Raw genomic sequence first — 23,828 nt, forward strand, 5'->3', positions numbered from 1 at the left:
AATATAAATGTGCTTACATATCTTTCCAATAATCATCATAGATCATTTTAACTATACATTTTGGGATAATGCTGTGTGTATATGAATAAGGAAAAGTGGGAAAGACTGTGTCGAGAGAGGAGGAGAGGAAGCACGCACTGCACCGAGAGGAGGAGAGGAAGGAGTGCGCTGCACCAAGAGAGGAAGGTGCGCACTGCACTGAGAGAAGGAGAGGAAGGAGTGCACTGCACTAAGAGAGGAGGAGAGGAAGGTGCGCACTGTGCCAAGAGAGGAGGAGAGGAAGGTGCACACTGCACTGAGAGAAGAGGAGAGGAAGGTGTATACTGCACCAAGAGAGGAGGAGAGGAAGGTGCATGTTGTGCGAGAAAGGAGAAGAGAAAGGTGTGCACTGCAAACTGTGTCAAGAGAGGAAGGAACAAACTGCACTGAGAGAGGAGGAGGAGAGCAAGGTGCACACTGTGCGAGAAAGGAGGAGAGGAAGGTGTGTGCTATGTCGAGAGAGGAGGAGAGGAAGGTGCACACTGTGTAAAGAGAGGAGGAGAGGAAGGTGCATGTTGAATGAGAAAGGAGGAGAGGAAGGTGCACACTGTTTCAAGACAGGAGGAGAGGACGGTGCACGCTGCATGAGAAAGGAGGAGAGAAAGGTGCACACTGTGTCAAGAGAGGAGGAGAGAAAGGTGCATGCTGCATGAGAAAGGAGGAGAGGAAGGTGCACACTGCACCTAGAGAGAAGGAGAGGAAGATGCGTATTGCACCAAGAGAGGAGAGGAAGGTGTGTGTTGTGTCGAGAGAGGAGAGGAAGGTGCACACTGTGTCAAGAGAGGAAGAGAGGAAGGGGTACGCTGCGCAAGAAAGGAGAAGAAGGTGCACACTGCACCAAGAGATGAGGAGAGGAAGGTGCATGATGCTTGAGAAAGGAGGAGGAAGGTGCGCACTGTGTGAGAGAATAAGAAAGGAAGGAGAGCTGAGTTGCTGTGTGGAGGTGAGGGTCCTGGCAGGAAGGCGTGGGGCTGAAAGAAGGCCTTCTTTCAGCCCCAAACCTTCCTACCAGTACCCACACCCGAGTATAAGCTGAGGGGGGCTTATTCAGCCTAAAAAAGGGCTGAAAAACTAGGCTTATACTTGAGTACATAAGTATTTAATGGCAAGAAGTTAGGGGAAGTTGCACGTTAGGTGCTACAAATAAGTTCAATCAGTTTGCTTATCTGAGAAACAAACCAGCATGATCTCCTCCACTGACTTTCATGTTGGTCTGGCTTGACTACCCTTCCATACCTTTGCTTCTGCAAGTGCTTATGATAGGTATGAAAGACCAGTCTCCTTCATCAAAAGCCCTGGCAGGTTTACCTGGCCACAATCTGTACAGTGTCCACTTTAACCTTCTTTTTAAAAATCATAACAGCCATTGTGGAAAATGCAAATGACAGCTAGATTCAGAGGAGATGGGAATGGGCAGGGCCTGGATTAGCAGTGGTTCCTGTCAGGCTGTTGGGTCTGTATCAGCCACCAAAATACATTGAATTCATGTCAGCCTGCCCCACATCTGACCTGCTCCCAGGAAGGTTTTGTTAAATGAGCCAAGGTAAAGGTAAAGGTTTACCCTTGACATTAAATTTAGTCGGTCCGATTCTGGGGGGTGGTGTTTATCTCCATTTCTAAGCCGAAGAGCTGGCATTGTCTGTAGACACCTCCAAGGTCATGTGGCCAGCATGACTGCACGGAGTGCCGTATTTTTCCCACTGGAGTTGTACCTATTGATCTACTCACATCTGCATGTTTATGAACTGCTAGGTTGGCAGAAGCTAGGGCTAACACTGAGAGCTCACCCATCTCCATGGATTCAAACTGCTGACCTTTCAGTCAGCAAGTTCTGCAGCTCAGCGGTTTAACCTGCTATGCCACCGCAGCCCCAAATAAGTCAAGACCAAGATGGAATTTAACAAGGGAAGATCTATGTTTGAAACTCCCCATAAGTCATTCCCTGTTGTTGATATCATCAGACACCAAAGGTGTAGTATGATATACACATGAAAAATGTCAGATGACAACTAACCCTTCGAGGATGAGTCCCTTCTCCACCTCCTCCTTTGTGGATTGCGGATACATTTAAACCAAAGTCAGATGAAATACGATTCAAAGAATCTTCACTTTCCTGTAGAAAAAGGATCCATTATTGTTGCCATATGAAGGAGAAAAGGGAAGCCGTGCATAATCACACACACATTCTAGACTTTAAGAAAGCTAATTTCAGTAAATTTAGAGAAGCAATGGGTGCGATCCTGTAGTGAAGACCATGGAAACTTGTGTTTAGAGAATAATATAATAATAATAACACTTTATTTATATTCCGCCCTTCTCACCCAAAGGGGACTCAGGGCGGATCACGGCACATATGTATGGCAAACATTCAATGCCGCTTTGTATACACAGACAGACGGAACAGAACAGAAGGAGGTGGTTTGTTTCAGCTGTTTGTGGTGCCATGGAAGGTTGGGCTCGAGTCCAGGTGGTGCTGTTGCTCTATCCTGATTGACAAGGAGTCGTCAGGAATTCCTCCTTCCTTTTGGTCACCAAGCATTTTCTGATCTTCTTAATTTAAGCCACCATTAAAAATCCTCCCCCGCTTTTAGCAGTACCTAATTTCTCTAATCACAGCTAAAGCTGTTTTCGAATTGCTTAGGTAAACAATGAGCTAGGCTGACAGTTGGCAGCTCACGCCAACCAAGGGCTTCGAACTTGCAACCTTTTGGTTGATAGATCTTATAACTGCTGATGATTTACCAGCTGTGCTAAACCTTCGGCTGGTTGGGCTAGATTTTTTTATTGTGTCAGAAGTGACTTGAGAATCTGCAAGTCGCTTCTGGTGTGAGATAATTGACCATCTGGAGAGATGTTGCCCAGGGAACGCCCGGATGTGTTACCATCCTGTGGGAGGCTTCTCTCATGTCCCCGCATAGGAAGCTGGAGCTGAGGCTGGATGGCCAAACAGGCTGGATGGCCATCTGTCAGGGGTGATTTGAATGCAATATTCCTGCTTCTTGGCAGGGGGTTGGACTGGATGGCCCATGAGGTCTCTTCCAACTCTTTGATTCTATGATTCTATGACAGAAGGGAGCTCACCCCATCTCAAAGATTCAAACTGCCACCCTTCAGGTCAGCAGTTCAGCTGGCAAAAGGATTTAACCCATTGCACCACAGTTGAGCTAGATGATGTGACCATATTAGCCACCTCTATCTTCCTACTGAACCATGCTGACTGAATCCAGTACAATAGAACAGATCAAAATGATAGATTTAAGAAGCCTGCTTATCCAACCCAAGGAAAGTCAATATCCACAATGCTATTAAGTTATCTGATGTTTGTCGGTCCCCACAATCTATTAGTTGCCTTACCCAAGTGTCAAAAGGATTACATTCCAAAAGGTGTGAGAAGCAAGTAACAGAGGGACGTTAACCTGTCTAGGGCTCTCCTTGCTGAAACTTTTGGAGTCTGCTGTTCTGGAAGGGTTTGCTTTTGACGTGGGCCTCTGCGTTGTTTGAGGCTGGCTGATTTTAGGAAGATTCCGGTAATTGCTGCTACCTGCCCTAGAACACAAAACGGGTTCCTGGTGTAGCATACCTTGCAATACGAAAGAGTACTAATAGTTACACAGCCCTACACACTGATGGGGGTAACTTTGGTAATTTTCATTGTTTGCAGATTTGATTTCTAGAAATCTCGAGGTCCTCCAGATCAACTTTCCTATTGCCGCGATCCCTTAACTTTCAAAATTTCATTATAAATGGCAGTACCTAATAGGTTCTGTCATAAAACTCACCAATAATGACATTTTGAAAGTTTTGTAAGAGTTCTGACATTTTCACCACCAGAACTTTAGCAACACTGTAGAAGCAAAGCACCAGCGCCCCCTAGTTTTCACCACCAGAACTTTCATGTTTGGGCGCTGCGTTTGATGGTCCCTCTGTAGACTTGTCCGCAGCTGCATGGTACAGGGTAGACTCCTGCAGAAGTGAGAGGATCCCTCTTGTCCTTTGCTGAACGTAGCATTTGTTGGATTTTCTTGGTGGGGCTGTGGATAGTTTGTATATTGTGTTTCCTCATCAGCTTCTCATCAACCTCTCACCTCTGCAGGAGTCTACCGTATACCATGCAGCTGTGGACAAGTCTACATAGGGACCACCAAACACAGCATTGCCCAAACACGAAACAAGGAACATGAAAGGCACTGCAGACTATTTCAACAAGAGAAATCAGCCATAGCAGAGCACCTGATGAACCAGCCTGGACACAGCATTTTATTTGAGAACACAGAAATGCTGGACCACACCAACAACCACCATGTCAGACTACACAGAGAAGCCATTGAAATCCACAAGCATGTGGACAATTTCAACAGAAAGGAGGAAACCATGAAAACGAACAAAATCTGGCTACCAGTATTAATAAACTCTAAAATTACAACAGCAAAACAGCAGAGAGGAAACAACCAGGCACATCTTAACACCTCTCAACAAAAGATTCCCCCAGGCTCAGCCAGGCCTTTCAATGCCAATGAAGGTGGTCAGTTAAAACATTCACACCTAGCTCCAGCGGAGAAGAGCTCCTTGCCCCACCCCAGTCATTCCACAGATATATAAACCCATTTTCCTAATTCCAACAGATCTCACTGCCTCTGAAGATGCTTGCCATAGATGCAGGTGAAACGTCAGGAGAAAATGCCTCTAGAACATGGCCATATAGCCCGAAAAAACCCACAAGAACCTAGTGATTCCAGCCATGAAAGCCTTCAACAACACATTAAAATAATAACTGTTGTAATAATAATAATAATAATAATAATAATAATAATAACAATAACAACAGAGTAAAATAATGGAAAGGACATAAGAGTAATACTACAATAAAATAATAAATGTAATAATAATAATAGAGTAAAATGATAAATGTATTAAAATAATAACCTTGACTCAAGCATAAGGGAGACTTTTTCAGCCTAAAAAAAGAGCTGAAAAACTAGGCTTATACTTGAGTATATACAGTACTTTGAATACTATAAATACTTTAAAAATTCTTTTACCCCACAGGATACCCAAGACACAAGACATAGTTACCAAAATCTCTTTGCTCCTGTCCCAATTAACAACTTCATTCACATTGAAGTCTCTTATGATTTACTTTCTATTTTCCATTAGAAAATGGTATAGTGCTTCCATGTTGCGAGCTTAACCCTGTTTGCCACAAAACTGGAGTGGGAATGATAAATAAATATAAAGTATTTTAAATCAACAAAATTCTGTTAACTATTGTTGTTCGCGTAGTTGCCATTTCTCTTACCTTTTTATTTTTCCTCCACTTCTTGATTTATTATCAGCTGTGTGGAAGGAAAACATGAGTATGAATTTTCTCTTGCTTTTAATAAATGTATCAAGCTGAAGGTCACAATTTAAAATATATCTTTGTGTTGTCAGAGGCTTTGATGGCCGGAATCACTGGGTTGTTATGAGTTTTCTGGGCTGTATGGCCAAGTTCTAGAAGCACTCTCTCCTGATGTTTCGCCCACAACTATGGCAGGCATCCTCAGAAGTTGTGAGGTCTGCTGGAAACTAGGAAAATTGGGTTTATATATATGTGGAATGCCCAGGGTGGGAGAAAGAACTCTCGTCTCTTTGAGGCAAGTGTGAATGTTGAAATTGGCCACATTGATGCCCTTGCAGCTTCAAAGCCTGGCTGCTTGCTGTCTGGGGGATCCTTTGTTGAGAGGTGTTAGCTGGCCCTGATTGTTTTCTGTCAGGAATTTCCCTGTTTTTGGGGTGTAGCTCTTTATTTACTGTCCTGATTTTAGAAGTTTTTTTAAATATCGGTAACCAGATTTTGTTCATCTTCATGTTTATTTTTATATTATTTGAGAACACAGAAATGCTGGACCAGTCTAACAACTACCATGTCAGACTACACAGAGAAGCAATTGAAAGCCACAACAAGCATGTGGACAATTTCAACAGAAAGGAGAAAACCATGAAAACGAACAAAATCTGTCTACCAGTACTAAAAAACTCTAAAATCAGGACAGTAAATAAAGGGCAAGGCTTAAAAAAGAGAGGAATTCCAGGCAAGAATCAATCAGGCCAGCTAACACCTCCCAACAAAGGATTCCCCCAGGCAGCAACCAGCCAGGCCTTGAAACTGCGGGCCATTAAATGCTAATCAAGGTGGCCAATTGCAACATCTATGTAAATAAAAATGTAATGTTCATTTGTGGGATTAACGGAACTCAAAAACCACTTGGGGAATTGACACCAAATTTGGACACAATACACCTAACAACCCAATGTATGTCCTTCACTCATAAAAACACTGAAAAGCACAGCAGAAGGGACTTAAAAGGCCCCCAAAAGCTAAATGACAATATAGAAAAAAAGGGAAGAAAGAGGGAGGGAAGGGGAGAAAAAAAGAAAGAGAAAGAAAGAAAGAAAGAGAAAGAAAGAAAGAAAGAAAGAAAAAGAAAGAAAGAGGGAGGGAGGGAAAGAAAGAAGGAAAGGGAGAAGGAAGTATGGAAGCAAAGAGAGAAGGAAGGAAAGAGGCAGAGAAGGAAGAAAGGAGAGAAAGAGGGAGGGAAAGAAAAAGGGAGAAGGAAGGAAAGCTAGAGAAGGAAGGAGATAAAGAAAGAAAAAAGGGAAAGAAGGAAGGAAAGAGGGAGTGAAGGAAGGGGGGAAGATGTAGAGAAAGAGGGAGGGAAGGAAAGAAGAAAAGAGAGAAGCAAGAAAAGAGAGACAGCAGAAGAGAAAGAAAAAGGGGAAAGGAAGGAAAGAGGAAGTGAAGGAAGGAGAGAAAGAAAGAAAGAAAGAGGGAAGTTTGGCCACAGCAAAGCGTGGCGGGTACAGCTAGCTAGTTCACAATATTTTCTTCTTTTTCTTCCAACTCTGCATAATATTCCTTCTTCTTATTTTATCCATTAACAAATTTCTACTCTTAATTTAGTTAATTAATATCTTAATATTCATAATTAATATCTTAATATCTTAATTAACCAAATATTTGGCGCTGAAGCTCATAGAATCATAGAATCACGGAGTTGAAGGAGACCTTGTGGACCATCCAGTCCAACCCCCCGCCAAGAAGCAGGAAAATCCCATTCAAAGCACCCCTGAAAGATGGCCATCCAGCCTCTGCTTAAATCTCTAATGCAGCCAGTGATATATTTATGCAGATTAGAAAGTGCTCAGTTATATGGACCAAAGTATGTTGGACAACATTGCTTCCAAAAAAGAAAGAAAAGGTCTATGAAGACTTCTTGCAGTAATATAATTTTAATTTTGAAAGGGAAACAAGTGCATTGTTTCTGAAAAAGCGCAACTTACTGGTGTCTAAGGTTTTCTTGGTGATCTTTGGATACTTCTGAAATTTAACATAGTAATAACTTTCATATTCCAGCATAATCGTTTCAAGATCCACGTTGTCGCAAACTTCAAAGCGTCGCAAGTTCATTTTCGTTTCTTGTTCCAAAGTGTTTGCAGTATCAACATATCTGGGAATTATAAATCCAGAGGTTCCTGTTTTGTTATTAAGACACAAACATTGTAACAGACTTTAAAAAAAATTATGTCTAGCTCAGGCATGGATAAATTTTGGCCCTCCAGGTGTTTTGGACTTCAACTCCCACAATTCCTAACAGCTGATAGGAAGATTCTTGATGATTGGATCAATGCTAAAATGTCCTCTTACATAGGAACATTTTTTTCCTGGAGAAGAAACAACAATATACATACCCTTCCTCAGTTAAATAATTTAGTATCAGAATGAGAAGATTTTTTCGACGGGCTTCTGTTCGCATCTCTTCCTGTGAATAAAAAGGTGAGTTGTGTCATATTTTCCATTGTGATAAAGCAAACACTCCTGAATAGAGATTAGATTGGAACAATTAGATTGGAGGAGTTATGCCATATTGTCTTATCATGACTTTTAAGCCTGAGGGCTTTTAGCTGGTATTGCACCACCTGATATCCGCTGGGGAGTAGCAACCAACAGTGAAAGGACCAAGGCAGTGACATCTCCGGCCCACCCCCTGTTTGGGTATCAGCCAGCATGTCAATGACTTAAATCAAGAAATAGTTTTCTAAGATCTACAGAGACAATCGCTAGAACACCTCAGCAAGCGAGAGTCCAAAAGTGGCAGGCTCAAACCCAGAACCTCAACCAATGGCTGATACCAAATAAGAGACTCCCTCCTGGGCACACAGAAGACTGGGTGACTTGGAAGGCAATGAACAGACTGCGCTCTGGCACCATGAGATGCAGAGCCAACCTAAAGAAATGGGGCTACAAAGTGGAGTCCATGACATGCGAGTGTGGAGAAGAGCAAACCACTGACCACCTACTACAATGCAGTCTGGGCCTTGCCCTATGTGCAATGGAGGACCTTCTCCTAGCTACACCAGAGGCACTCCAAGTGGCCAGCTATTGGTCAAAGGACATTTAGCATAATACCAAGTTTTGAACTTTGTGATTTTAAAAATATATTACAATTGTACTCAATTTGCTTCTGACATGATAAATAAATAACCAAATTACAACAGTCATGATTCTGCAGCACTGACCCCATGGAAGCTAATGTGCTGTCAAACTGCATTAAATCTACAGTGTATATGCACTGAATAGCTATGTGTGCATTATATTTAGGATGATCATGATTTTCATGAGCATCACATTTTATGTGGCATACAAAAATGTTCTGATTTTTTCTTAAAAACGGGGTGCCATCTAGTGGCTCAAGGAAAAAAGCTTTTTTTATTTACTTTTGGGTATAGTTTTGAAAAAAGAATGTTTTTTCAAGACCAGTGGTTTCCAATCTTTTTTTTCTTTTTTTGACCAGGGACCACTCTCTGACATTAGTACCAAAAGGGTTAGGAATCAGTTTTTGGGCAACTTTAGAGTTGGTTTGGATACTGATTCAGAAAATTGCATTGGATAGACCACATCAGCTCTGATATCTGATACAGAACATATGCCATGGTCAGTGACAGGGAAGGAGTGGCAGGTGGTGCAAAAGGAGGGGAAATAAAATAAATAAAATAAAATAAAATAAATAAATAAATAAATAAATAAATAAATAGGAAAGAGGACCGGATGGACCTCTCATGGACCGGATTTTTGTCCTCACAGCCCAGTGGTGGTCCACGGCACACAGGTAAAGAACCATTGCTCTAGTTTTTCCGGATTTTAGGGCCCAAATCCTTATGAAAAGTGGCTTAGAAAGCTGGATAAGTTTAGCTTGAAGAAGGTTGAATGGGGACGTGAGAGCCATGTACAGATAATTGAAAGAACGTAATATTGATGACAGGGCTTGTTTCCTGCTACTATAAGGCCAGAATATGGAGCAATAGAGTTGAAGATTCCATCTAAACATTAAGAAGAACTGATTGATGGTAAGACCTGTTTGACAGTCGAATATGCTGTCTCAGAGTGTGATGACACTCTGAGACATCTACACATCTTCATCCTTCCAGATGTGACCTTAATTTGATTTGCCACCTTCCCTGGGCTCTCTCTAGGAACAATTGCACATTCTCTGATACTTCCACACTCAGCATTTATTCCCTCAGCCATGATACTGTTTTTAAAATGTGTAATGTGATTGTATGTTTTTCTGATGTTGGAGTTGATTTTATTTTGTCTTATTTTTATTGGTTGTGTTTAATCTGTATTCTTGGCCTTGTCCCCTTGTAAGCCGCCCCAAGTCCCTCTGGGGAGATGGTGGCGGAGTATAAGACTAAAGTTGTTGTTATTATTATTATTTTACTGACACAAAAACACAGTATGTCACAGCAAATGAGATCTATATGCTGGATTTCATAACACAAAATCACAAGTCAAATACTTCCCAAGCGTCTAGGACTGTGTGACACGTGCAGACCCAAGTCAGGTGGCCTTTTGCAGTTGACAGATCGTGATTTTATTTTTATTTATTTATTTACAGTATTTGTATACCGCTTTTCTCACCCCGAAGGGGACTCAAAGCAGTTTTGTTAATGTTTATTGTTTCCAAATGCTGGCTGAGATCTTTTGGCATGGCACTCAGTGTGCCGATGACCACTGGGATGACCTGAACTGGTTTATGCCAGAGCCTTTGCAGTTCGATTTTGAGGTCCTGATAACAGCTGAGTTTTTCCTGTTGTTTTTCCTCAATGTGACTGTCAACCGGTATGGTTCGAATCTGGGGAGAGGCGGATGTGCTCCCTCTATCAAATCCAGCTCCTCTTGCGGGGACATGAGAGAAGCCTCCCACAAGGATGATAAAAGCATCAAATCATCTGGGCGTCCCCTGGGCAACGTCCTTGCAGAAGGCCAATTCTCTCACACCAGAAGTGACTTGCAGTTTCTCAAGTCACTCCTGACACGATAAAAAAACAAAAAAACAAAAACAACCCGGTATGGTGACATCAATAATCCAAACTTTATTCTTTTCCATAATCGTGATGTCTGGTGTATTGTGTTCCAAAACTTTGTCAGTCTGGATTTGAAAGTCCCACAGTATTTTTGCGTGTTCATTTTCTACTACCCCCGATGGGTGCCACCTTGTTATGGTGGGGGGCTTAACTGCTCCAAGGATGCTGAGAGCTGTGCTGGCGGCAATGTAACTACCAGCAGGTCCAACCAAGCCAGAGAGGTCTCAGCTGAGGAGTGGAACCAAGAGCACCTAACCCATTAGCACTATGGAGAAGCAAAGCAAAACGAAGTCTATACTGACTCAATTGATGCCCAGAATAAAAAAGGACCGCAGCGGATGCTGCTGATTCTGGACATCCATCGACAAGTGGGCCACAGAATAAAAATACAAATGAATATTCACAGAAGTGGCAGAAATATACAATGCCAGAACACCGCACAATTATTATCAATATTATTATTATGCGGTAAAATCCAGAATGATGTGGGTTATAAGATGGGTGGTGTCTAAAAATGTTCATGTCTAATGCGTGCTGCAATGTATATCCAATGAAAAACATGTGTCCAAAAAAGTCAAGAGAAAGTCTGAAATCAGCTATATAATGTGCTACAGCTAATCAGTATATGAAGAGGAGAAATTCTGGATTATGTGGCTCTGTAGAAGCAGCTGGAGTCTCTTTCTCTTGAGGTTTTTAAAGAGAGACTAGATGGCTATCTGTCAGGAGTGCTTTGATTGTGTTTTCCTGTATGGCTGAATGGGGTTGGACTGCATGGCCCTTAGAGTTGCTTCGAATTTTATGATTCTCTCATGGAAATGAGTGGCCAGCAACCTTCTTAAGAGGTGAAAATTTGTTTCAATCAGCCCAGCAGCAAGTATGTAAATCTAAACATTATCTATTATGTTTGTTTGTTTCTACACTGACCATATAATGCAGTTTTGGTCAGAATTTTATGGTCGGTGTAGATTAGAAGCAGCCTTTGACCCTTATCTTATCTCTGGTCCTTTCCTTTCCAAATCTTCAAGTAGGCTCTCCTTTACTGCAAAGCGCTGCAGCCCTCATCAAACACTTCCCACAATGGCCAAAACACACCAAATGCATCTTTGCTCAGAATTGCAACTAGTTCCCACAGAAGTGGTAGATCTTGCACATGCCTGAAAGGATAAAAGCACTTTGAAAAGCAAAACATTATTTAAAATTCAGTTTAGGTTTATAGTGATTTACATTTGCTTCTTTAATTGCTATGTAGAATGCCACCCTCTTTACAGCCATTGGTATTTCAATAGACGGTTAAGTGTTTAAAGTTTAATAAGCTCCCATTCCTAGGACAAAAAAATAGTGTAATTAAATTTTCAATTACTATAAGGGTTTTTTGGTCCATACAATTAATAAAAGCTTAAGGCACTTAAACAGGAGCTAGTTTCAAATGCTAAAAGTGCTTCCCTAATTAGCTTCCATGTTTACAGAGCACATTATTCATTTCTTAAAATGCCACACATTGTTTTGGTTGCAGCTGCCAAAAGATGAATTAGTGAGCAATCAAGGTTTATTATTAAAATCCAATAATTCCACAAGGTTCTTTTACCCCCTCGCTCTTGAAAGATGCTGATGTTGCACTCTCAATTTCAATAAATCTAAAGCAAGAATGATCAGATATGTTCTCTTCTGCATTGATCACAATCTTTGGTCAATTTTGTGAATTGTCTCAATTTAAAAAGGGCACATGAGTCCTATTAAATTTCTAATTACAAGTCCAAATGAAAAAGCATTTGTCATGACTTATATTCGAAATTCATACTACAGTATATTCTGGCGTATAAGACTACTTTTAAACCCAAGAAAATCTTCTCAAAAGTCAGGGGTCATCTTATACGCGGGTGTAGTCTTATGCATGGGAGTGGTCTTAACTCTATATTTTAATTGGAAAAGTTGGGGGTCGTCTTATACACCCAGTCGTCTTATATGCCGGAATATACGGTAATTTCCTTCTGTCCACACAGTTCATTGTCTCTTGCTCTTTGTTTCACCATATGGGTTAAGATAAGTAGACTGGTGAATGCTGGTGACTGTAAATCTATCTATCTATCTATCTATCTATCTATCTATCTATCTATAAATGCTCTGTGCATAATGAGTACCTTAAAAAAAAAAGAACCAATGAAGGAAATCACACCAAATTTGGCAACAAAACGTCTCACAACACAAGGAGTGACCATCACTCAAAAAAATATATATGATTTTGTCATTTGGGAGTTGTAGTTGCTGGGATGTATAATTAGCCTACAATCAAAGAGCATTCTGAACTCCAGCAATGATGGAATTGAACCAAAGGTGACACACAGGACTTCTATGACCAACAGAAAGCACTAGAAAGGTTTGGTGGGCATTGACTTTGGGAGCTGTAGTTCACGTACATCCAGAGACCACTGTGGACTCAAACAATGATGGATCTGGACCAAACTTGGCACAAATATTCCATATGCTCAAATATGAACACAGATGGAGTTTGGGGAAATAGACCTTGACATTTGGGACTTGTAGTTGCTGGGATTTATAGTTCACCAACAATCAAAGAGCATTTTGAACCCCACAAACGACAGAACTGGGGCAAATTTCCCACACAGAACCCCCATAACCGACAGAAAATACTTAAGGCCATCCAGTCCAACTCTCTGCACCAGGCAAGAAAATCTAATCAAAGCCCTCCTGACAAAGAGTCATCCAGCCATAGATAGATAGATATGATTCACACACAGATATATCATAGATTTGAAAGGGACCCCTAAAGAAGGACAATTACTGTATGTACTTAAGTATAAGCCGACCCGAATATAAGCCGAGGCACCTGATTTTACTACAAAAAAACTGGGAAAACTTATTGACTCGAGTAGAAGCCGAGGATGGAAAATGCAGAAGCTATGGGTCAGTTTCAAAATAAAACTAGATACAAATAAAATTACATTAATAGAGGCATCAGTAGGTTGATTGTTTATTAATATTTACATAAAACTGTAAGATAAGACTTTCCAACTCTGACTAAACCATTATTCTAACCTTCTTCAATGTACATGTGTTTACATATCCTTCCAATAATAATAAAGTAAAATAATAAATGTAATAATAATACAAATAAATGTAATAATAATAATAATAATAATAATAATAATAGAGTAAAATGATAAATAACCTTGACTCGAGTATAAGCCGAGGGGAGCTTTTTCAGCCCAAAAAAAGGGAATTAAGGGGAAGGCAAGTGTGTTTCTTAGGGTTAACAGCTGAATTCAGCAACCCAAGTGGCCCTCTCCTACATATTCATTCCTCTCATCTCAGATAATGAAACAACCAGAGTCATGAACATAATCCAATGGACTTCATTTTAAAAGGAAAGATATTAACATGGCATCACTGTTTGCAAATGCAATGGGAGCTGGAGACTCTCATCTCAGTGGGACAGTAAATCCATGCAGATCTATCTGAGGAGTTGAACTCTATCCCACAAAAGATGAAGCACTTTGAGGAGCTCATTTAAATATACAGTAGAATCTCACTTATCCAACATAAACAGGCTGGCAGAATGTTGGATAAGCGAAAATGTTGAATAATAAGGAGGGATTAAGGAAAAGCCTATTAAACGTCAAATTACATTATGTGTTCTGTCGTGTGTTGGGCCTGTAACAGCTGTCTTTTCTATAGGACGTATACTTTAAGCCCAGCGGGAAGCCAGGTAGCCTCAAAGAGAGGTTCTCAGGGATTTTTCTGAAGTGATGGTCTTTAGAGTCTTTAAAGATACAACAAAGTCTTTATTATGGAACAAACAACAAATCTTCAATGGTTCAAACAACACTTCAAGGCTTTCTTAGTCTAGTCCTCAATGGACTGGTACCTGACTTTAATTAACTGTACTTTCTCTGTAGGAAAAAACCCTATTTAACCTCTCCCAGGCTGTTTACTATCTATGTCTCATCGGTGTGGGTCCTACTACCGATTCCAAATGCGTCTGGGTATCGAGTAGACCTACCAGCCGAGGCTTGTAGATATTTCAGCTGGAGTTCTGTGGATCTGTAGTGCTGTCCTCCCTCAGAGAATTCTTTGAAAACTTCAGGGATGTTTTCCCTCTGTTTGCTGAGAGGCTGTGAGCTCTCAGCCAGAGCCTTGGGACCTTTCCCCTGGAATTTCTGTTTCCCCGGATGTTCCTTTTCCCTGGATGCTCTTGAGAAAAGAAGCTTTTCTACGGGACGAGTTGGTCTACGTCCTATAGTTTAGATTCCTTATGAGAGACTGCCCAAAAAATGGCTCCTTTCCCTCCCAGAGCCCTGAACAAGGGGCGGACCAAAGCTTAATTATGATGGACAGGAGGCCTGCCCCATGACTGCAAACAGATAACAGAAAGAAAATAAAGTTGGAGCTCCTGGTACAGCCGTACCAGCACAAGACCCCTAAAGAAGGACAATGACATGTTGCATGTTCCAGAGTAGGAAAACCAGCCAATCTCCACATAAACATTGGCAAAGAAACAGCAAGAAATACTGTTTACTCACAAGCAGAAAGGAATTACATATATTAGAAACCAACACTTTCTCATTACTTTATTTTCCAGATCACCAGACTGGGCCACAGCAACGCGTGGCAGGGGACTGCTAGTAATAATAATTAGAGAAGTAACCATTAGACAAATTGTAATTCTGAATAAAATTGGTTCATGGTACAAGAAAAGGTTGAATATACCTTTCCGAAATACATGAGACCAAAAGTGTTTTGGATTTTAGAATTTTTTTAAAAAAAAATTGAATAGATATATCTGCATATATTTACATAATCAGATATTCTGGAGATGAGCCCCAAATCTAATCACAAAATTAGTTTTCGTTCATATATATCTTGTACACATATCCTGAAGGTAATTCTATTCTATCTGTTCTGGTATAGCCGCACCAGGAGCTCCAGCTTATCTTGCTATTTGTTGATTACTGCATGTATTTTAAAGTTCTATGCCTTTGTAGTTAGATGGTTGTCCTTAATTTGCATTTATTGGATCTATGACCTGTCAATTATCATTAGGTTCCCTGGTCCCGCCCCCTTTTAGGGTTTTGGAGGGAATAGGAGCCATTTGTGGGTCAGTCCACACAGAGAAGTCTTTCAAACAGGACATAAAACCAGGAGCTCCTGTAGAAAGCTTAGTCTTCTAGAGCTTGGCTGGGGAGATATACAGCCTCATAGCTTGGCCAGAGAGATGCAGGCTCAGCAAAGCTCTTTTGCTGAGGATTTTACAGCGTAAGACCCGTCGCAAACTAGCCTCTTGCGGGAGCAAACTGTGCGAGCACGTCCATGACGTCATGAGACTGCGCTTCTCTCTCCGCCCCTTTCTCCGCCTCTTTCTCCGTGCCAGAGTGGTTTTTCCTTTGCTAGGGCAGCGATGCCAGCGTTCTCTCTCAGTTGAATTCTGCCAACTGAGAGAGAACGCTGGCATCGCTGCCCTAGCAAAGGAAAAACCACTCTGGCACGGAGAAAGAGGCGGAGAAAGGGGCGGAGAGAGAGGCACAGTCTCATGACGTCATGGACGTGCTCGCACAGTTTGCTCTCGCAGGAGGCTAGTTTGCAGCGGCTCTCCTTTGCTGAGGTAATCCGGTCCCACACCACTTCAGCCAGCCATCACGGAAACCTGAACACCTTCTTTTCCCCTGGAAGCAGGCCCGTAGCCAGGATTTTGTTTCGGGGGGAGCTGAGTCTGAGTGAAAGAGGGTCTACCCTAGCAAACCTTTTGTATCATTACCCCAATACCCCCATGCATATGGGATATATTGAGCATAGTGATCAGATCATGATATGAATAAACATAACAGTTTAAATAATGTACCAGTAAGACCTTCTCGCGGACCACCATGAGAATTTCGGGGGGGGGGGGGGGGCTGAAGCCCCTCAAGCCCCCCCCCCCCCGACTACATGCCTGCCTGGAAGTCTACAAAGGACTCTGCTTGGTAAGGGCCACTCGCGGCACCCAGAAGCAGTTGGTACCGGGTGTAGGGGCTCCACGCCAACAGAGGCAAAGACAGACTGCCCAGATAAGAGGTTAAGGATTTCCCCATTAGTAAAAAAAAACAGTTATGAAGATAGTGAAGATAGTGGACAAGATTGAGAGAGCCAATAGACTGTCAAGAAAGCCTTGAAGTACCTGGTTGATTTCAATAATAAAGAACTTTGTTCAACCTTTAAGCAATCTAAAGACTCTGTTTGGGGGAATCCAAGGGCCTTTAATCTCAGGCAGCCCCGGCGTCCCGTTGGGCACACAGAATGTATGTCCTGTCTACAGTCTTATGTATAGGCCCAGCGTACGATAGCACACAATCATTACCTCAGCCACACTATGATGATTTCAGATTTTGGAATTCCGGGTAAGTAATGCTCAACCTGTCTAACTGGGATGCTCCACCAAAAAAAAAAAAAACCAAAAAGGTTTACCAAATAGTGGTGAGGTGCAAAACATTGTGGAAAAAGCCTATTCGAAAACTCATTTGGGATTTGCAAAAAAAAAGGCACATAAAATAACAGCTTTGTGATCTGTAGAGACTCATATTTATATATCCTCATAATTCATATATATATAGATAGATAGATATCAATATGTGCACAAGCTCATATATATATATATATATATATATATATATATATATATATATATATATAATCTCCTCATCATTCATATTTCTGTGTGTGTGTGTGTGTATCTCAAGAAAACCCAAGTGCAACAACTCTGCAAGACCTTGTAACTCAGCTGGGCTCAGGAGCTCCACTGCGCCTGCGCAGGTGCAACCCAGTTAGAGAGGCGCATGCGCACAGAACGCGCCTTATCAGTTGCCATAGCAACGCAGAGAAACACACACAATCCAGGCCTTCTTTCCCCCACTCACCGCTTCCTTCACCTCATGCGTCTTTTTCAAAGCATGGTAAGTTAACTCCATGGCTAGAATGGTATTTAAAGACAATCAAAAGAAAATCCGGGTATATTTCTATTCCAGATTTGCAACATGAAGAGACCGGTGGCTTGCTGCTCCACTACGACGGCGTTCGGCAGTATGACAGAACAGCCAATCAACGGCGTGGAAGGGACAAGGTTTGGCCAATGAAAGGAAGGGCGGGGCAAAGGACAATCGCGGGCAACACGGGATAGGCTGAAAGGCTGACCAATCAGGAGGTTAGGGAGGGGAAAGGGGCGGAGTCTCCAGGAACTAGCTGGGCAAGCGCTGCAAAGAAGCCTCCTTCATTGATGACGCAGAGATTCGTTTGCTGACTCAGCAGAAAAGACTCTCTAGTGTCCAGCACAAGTGGAAAGCGGAAGTCAGCCCTTTTTGATGACTCAGCAGAGCAATTGCATGGAAAGAAGAGAAGTTAGTGAACTTAGAAAAAGGCGTTTTGGGGGGCATCTATGCTATCTATATTATTATTAGGTTCTTGTAGGTTTTTTCGGGCTATAGGGCCATGTTCTAGAGGCATTTCTCCTGACGTTTCGCCTGCATCTATGGCAAGCATCCTCAGATGCTTATTATTATGCTTATAATTATTATTATGCTTATAATTATGCTTATAATTATTATATTATTATTATTATTATTATATCATTATCATTATTATTACTTTGAGTGCATCTTATTATTATTACTTGTGCGCCAGCTGCGCCCATACCTTGGGAAGTCTGACTTGGCCACGGTGGTCCATGCTTTGGTTACATCCCATTTAGATTACTGCAACGCTCTCTACGTGGGGTTGCCTTTGAAGACTGCCCGGAAGCTCCAACTAGTCCAACGTGCGGCAGCCAGAATGCTAACACGAGCAGGGTACAAGGAGCATACTACTCCTCTGTTGCACCAGCTCCACTGGTTGCCAATTAGCTTCTGAGCACAATTCAAAGTGCTGGTGTTAACCTATAAATCCCTAAACGACTCCAACCCAGTTAACCTGTTCGAACATATTCTCCCCTATGAACCATCTAGGTTGTTAAGATCGCCTGGAGGGGCCCTGCTCTCGGTCCCACCAGCGCGTCTGGTGGGGACGAGGGACAGGGCCTTCTCGGTGGTGGTCCCTCGACTCTGGAACTCTCTCCCACTGGAGATCAGAACTGCCCCCTCCAATCTGTCATTCAGAAAACGGGTGAAAACCTGGCTATGGGGTTTGGCTTTCGACGAGTGAATCAATATTTCTGTGATCGGATAGATGACGATGAATGATGGACAACGAATTCACTATGACAACTGACCATTGTTATTATGTGATTGCATTTTGCTGTTATAACATTTTAATTGAATATGTTATATGATGTTTTTAATGATTGTTTCGTGATTTTATTGTTGGAAACCGGCCCGAGTCCCCCGATAGAGGGGAGAAGACCGGTATACAAAATTGCTAAATAAATAAATAATAAATCTATGCTATATATATAATACTGATATATAATATATAATACTGATATATTGTACTATGCTAATAATATAATATAATATAATATAAATATTATATTACTATGCTAATAGTATAATATATTGTATGAAAATATATATTGTAAGCTGCTCTGAGTCCCCTTCGGGGTGATAAGGGTGGCATATAAATGCCGTAAAAAATAAATAAATATAATTAATGCACTTTAATTAATGCATTTAACTGCATCTATGTTAGTATTATTATTATTATTTGAAACACAACAAGATGAGTCCACAGCAGACAAGATAACTCTGCTGGCTGTTGTATTGGATCACAAGTGTCTAGGACTGTGTGATATATTGGCGAATAATGTGTGCAGATCCCAGTAACGTGGCCTTCTGCAACTTGCAGATGGTAATTTTGTCAGCGCCGATTGTGTTTAAGTGCAGGCCAGGGTCTTTAGGCACTGCATCCAGTGTGCCGATCATCACTGGGACCACCTTGACTAATTTGTGCCAGAGTCTTTGCAGTTCGACCTTTAAATCCTTATATCGTGTCAGCTTTTCTAGTTGTTTCTCTTCGATCCTGCTGTCACCTGGGACAGCAATATCGACAATCCATTGTTATTATTATTATTTACACCCCACTTTTTCTCTCCACAAAGTAGACCCAATTTCTAAATATTTACTTAAGTTTCTAAAGTCACTTACAGTCATTGTTCTGCCAGGACTCACTGTCTGCTCTACTTGAAGCAAGTAGGCAACATTATTTGCCCCTAATTTCCCTAGGTAAATAAGAACTCCCATTCATTTCACCTCCACCTGGGAACAATTCTTCCTGATGTGTATCTTAATTTCTAAAAGGAAAATATATGATGTCTGTGTGTGAATGAGAAGCGTTCTCCAGTTATACTCCATTGTAAATGCATAGTGAATTGTAGTGAGTATTGTAACCCTGTGAGGATACTGTAAGAAGTAGGCAGCACAGCAGGCATGTAGCTGGGGGGGGGGGGGGGGCTTGAGGGGCTTAAGCCCCCCCCCCCCCAAATTCTCATGGTGGTTCGCGAAAAGGCCTTACTGGTACATTATTTAAACTGTTATGTTTATTCATATCATGATCTGATCACCATACTCAATATATCCCATATGCATGGGGGTATTGGGGTAATGATACAAAAGGTTTGCTAGGCTAGACCCTCTTTCACTCAGACTCAGCCCCCCCAACCCCCCCCCCTGAAAATTTTTTAGCCCCCCCCCCCACCCGAAACGAAATCCTGGCTACGGGCCTGCAGCACAGTAGTTGTTATTTTTATTTATTTATTAGCTCATATGGTTTGTTGTGCATGCTGTAAGCATGCTATATAAGAGATATAAATTATAACTACTGATTGTGCTTAATGTATATATGCTTCACATTTACTATTTTGTATTATTTTTTACTTTCTCTGTAAAACTTGTCAGGATTGTTTAACTTTGAGTGGAAACTGGAACTGCTCACCCAAGATAACACAATAAAGGAAAGGTAAGACAATGAGGAACTCTGGCAGCAAATAATATTATTATTGCTATTGTTAAATACTGCCAGAGACTGTCTAACAGGTCAGCACTAATACAGGTCTGAATATGACAATAAATAACAATTACTGAGATTACTAATATTGCTATTGTTAATATTAACAGAGACCCTTTGAGAATTGAATGCAATAACAACATTATTAGTCTCTGACAGGGATAAATACATTTTGTTGTTACTGTTGTTGTTTCTTCTCTGCTGTTTTGCTGTTGTAATTTTAGAGTTTTTTTTTATACTGGTAGCCAGATTTTGTTCATTTTCATGGTCTCCTCCTTTCTGTTGAAATTGTCCACATGCTTGTGGATTTCAATGGCTTCTCTGTGTAGTCTGACATGGTGGTTGTTGGAGTGGACCAGCATTTCTGTGTTCTCAAATAATATGCTGTGAAGCAGAGAGGAAACAATCAGGCACATCTTAATTGTCTGATTGTCCTTATCTAGTTGTCAGATTGCCCAAAGGCCTGGTCCCACAACCATGTCTTTACTTTCCTCCCGAAGAGGAGGAGGGAAGTTGATGACCTAATTACCCCCAGGAGTGAGTTCTACAGGTGAGGGGCCACCACTGAGAAGGCCCTGTTCCTCGTCCCCACCAACCTCACTTGTGATAGCGGTGGGGTCGAGAGTAGGGCCCTCCCAGATGATCTCAAAATCCGGGGTGGGACGTAGAGGGAGATGTGTTTGGACAGGTATGCTGGACTGGAACCGTATAGGGTTTTGTAGGTCAAAACCAACACCTTGAACTGGACCGGCAGCCAGTGGAGCTGACACAGCAGGGCGGTGGTGTGCTCCCTGTATGACGCTCCGGTGAGTAATCTGGCTGCCGCTTGCTGGACCAGTTGAAGTTTCCGAACAGTCTTATTTATTTATTTATTTATTTATTATTTAAACTTATATGCCGCCACTCCCCTGGGGCTTGGAGCGGCTTACAAGACTAGCTAAAATCTAACACAATTTAAAAGCAATTTAAAACAATTTAAAAACAACACTATCAAACATTAAAACCTGTTGAAACAGGTATGTCTTACATGCCCTGCGGAAAGATGGTGAGTCCCGCAAGGCACAGACTTCAAGTGGCAGAGTATTCCAGAGTGATGGTGCCACTGCTGTGAAGGCTCTGCGTCTGGTTGCTGTTAGATGCAAGGTCCTGACACTGGGGACTTCCAATAGATCTTGGTCCTCAGAACGGAGGGATCTCTGGGGTTGGTAGGGGGTGAGGCGGTCCCTCAGGTACATCGGCCCCAGACCATGCAAGGCCTTAAAGGTGAGTACCATCACTTTGAAAGTGATCCGGTGCTCAATTGGTAACCAATGCAGCTGTAGTAAGATTGGGGTTATGTGGCATCTCATCAGAATTCCCGCAAGAAGCCGAGTAGCTGCGTTTTGTACCAACTTGAGCTTCCGGATCATCGTCTTCAAGGGTAGAGTGCGTTGCAGTAGTCTATTCGGGATGTAACAAGAGTTCTTTCTCCCACCCTGGACATTATTCCACAGATATATAAACCCAAATTTCCTAGTTCCCAATAGACCTCACAACCTCTGAGGATGCCTGCCACAGATCATAGAATCATAGAATCAAAGAGTTGGAAGAGACCTCATGGGCCATCCAGTCCAACCCCCTGCCAAGAAGCAGGAATATTGCATTCAAATCACCCCTGACAGATGGCCATCCAGCCTCTGTTTAAAAGCTTCCAAAGAAGGAGCCTCCACCACACTCCGGGGCAGAGAGTTCCACTGCTGAACGGCTCTCACAGTCAGGAAGTTCTTCCTCATGTTCAGATGGAATCTCCTCTCTTGTAGTTTGAAGCCATTGTTTCGCATCCTAGTCTCCAGGGAAGCAGAAAACAAGCTTGCTCCCTCCTCCCTGTGGCTTCCTCTCACATATTTATACATGGCTATCATATCCCCAAAGATTACTGCAGATGCAGACTGTGGCCAGGAAATCAGAAGACGCTTACTTCTTGGGAGGAGAGCAATGTCCAGTCTCGATAAAGTAGTAAAGAGTAGAGACATCAGACTGGCAACAAAGATCCATTGCCTAGTCAAAACCATGGTATTCCCTGTAGTAACCTACGGATGTGAGAGCTGGACCTTAGGGAAGGCTGAGCGAAGGAAGATCGATGCTTTTGAGCTGTGGTGTTGGAGGAAAGTGCTGAGAGTGCCTTGGACTGCGAGAAGATCCAACCAGTCCATCCTCCAGGAAATAAAGCCCGACTGCTCACTGGAGGGAAGGATACTAGAGACAAAGCTGAAGTCCTTTGGCCACATCTTGAGGAGACAGCAAAGCCTAGAGAAGACAATTATGCTGGGGAAAGTGGAAGGCAAAAGGAAGAGGGGCCAACCAAGGGCAAGATGGATGGATGGGATCCTTGAAGTGACTGGACTGACTTTGAAGGAGCTGGGGGTGGTGACGGCCGACAGGGAGCTCTGGCATGGGCTGGTCCATGAGGTCGCGAAGAGTCAGAGACAATTGAACGAATGAACAACAATCATATCCCCTCTCAGCCTTCTCTTCTTCAGGCTAAACATGCACAGCTCCTTAAGCCGTTCCTCATAGGCCTTGTTCTCCAGACCCTTGATAATTTTAGTCGCCCTCCTCTGGACACATTCCAGCTTGTCAATATCTCTCTTGAATTGTGGTGCCCAGAATTGGACACAATATTCCAGATGTGGTCTAACCAAAACAGAATAGAGGGGTAGCATTACTTCCCTAGATCTAGACACTATGCTCCTATTGATGCAGGCCAAATAGACCTCACAACCTTTGAGGATGCCTGCCACAGATGCAGGGGAAATCTCAGGAGGGAATGCTTCTGGAGCATGGCCTTACAGCCCGGAAAACCTACAACAACCCAGTGATTCCGGCCATGGAAGACTTCATGTTGCTGTTGTTGTTGCCAAAACAGTGCTGCCCCTTTAAGAAAGGAAAGCCTCATTCTCAAGAGGGCTCCTCCCTCCCTCCCGCCCGCCCTTTCAAACACCCAGCGAAGGGGGCGTGGCCAGGAGTAGGCCCCGCCCCTCGGGGGGTCCACGTGACCGGCGGAGCGGCGGGGGAGGGGGCGCTGGGCGCGTGCCTCAGGATGGTGGCGGCAGAAGCGGCGGAGGCGGCGGAGGGAAAATGGCGGACTTCGAGGAGCTGAGGGTGAGCAGCAGGCGCGGGCGGTTGGAAGGCAAGGCCGCGGGGGCCTCCGTTGCCTGGGCCCCGGATCCCTCTGTCCACTGAGGCCTCCCAACCTTCCTTCCTTCTCTCCCTGGAGCCTGAGGCCTAGCTCGCCCCCACAGCCCGGGAATTGGGGCCTACACGGTCTTGTTCCTAAGGCTGCGAGCAGCGCCTAGGCCCCTCCAAGGAAAGAAGAAGGCCTTAGGCAGAATACATTGGAATATTACCAATAATTAGGTTCCTGTAGG

The 23,828-nt window shown here is 42.7% G+C and overlaps 2 protein-coding genes across 4 annotated transcripts in view; one reads left to right on the forward strand and one right to left on the reverse strand.

Moving 5' to 3' along the window:
• The window catches only part of KATNAL2 (katanin catalytic subunit A1 like 2), a 37,073-nt gene extending 19,565 nt beyond the window's left edge, over positions 1–17,508 (reverse strand). The window contains exons 1-6 of the mRNA XM_060761221.2: positions 17,349–17,508; positions 7,768–7,838; positions 7,360–7,526; positions 5,336–5,372; positions 3,456–3,585; positions 2,054–2,152 (exon numbers count right to left, since the gene is read on the reverse strand). Coding sequence (XP_060617204.2) covers positions 2,054–2,152; positions 3,456–3,585; positions 5,336–5,372; positions 7,360–7,526; positions 7,768–7,838; positions 17,349–17,399 — 555 coding nt within the window. The 5' untranslated portion in view covers positions 17,400–17,508. The remainder of the gene's footprint in view (positions 1–2,053; positions 2,153–3,455; positions 3,586–5,335; positions 5,373–7,359; positions 7,527–7,767; positions 7,839–17,348) is intronic.
• A 5,939-nt stretch (positions 17,509–23,447) lies between these two features.
• Positions 23,448–23,828, forward strand: part of PIAS2 (protein inhibitor of activated STAT 2) — a 29,618-nt gene continuing 29,237 nt past the window's right edge. For 2 of the 3 annotated variants that reach the window (XM_060761219.2, XM_060761220.2), the window contains exon 1: positions 23,449–23,562. In XM_060761219.2, coding sequence (XP_060617202.2) covers positions 23,539–23,562 — 24 coding nt within the window. In that variant the 5' untranslated portion in view covers positions 23,449–23,538. Of the gene's footprint in view, positions 23,563–23,828 lie in introns of all 3 variants that reach the window. The other variant, XM_060761218.2, reaches the window with a different exon arrangement.

The sequence above is a fragment of the Anolis sagrei genome, chromosome 2 (assembly GCF_037176765.1).
Source record: "Anolis sagrei isolate rAnoSag1 chromosome 2, rAnoSag1.mat, whole genome shotgun sequence".
In the NCBI taxonomy this organism is placed as follows: domain Eukaryota; kingdom Metazoa; phylum Chordata; class Lepidosauria; order Squamata; family Dactyloidae; genus Anolis; species Anolis sagrei.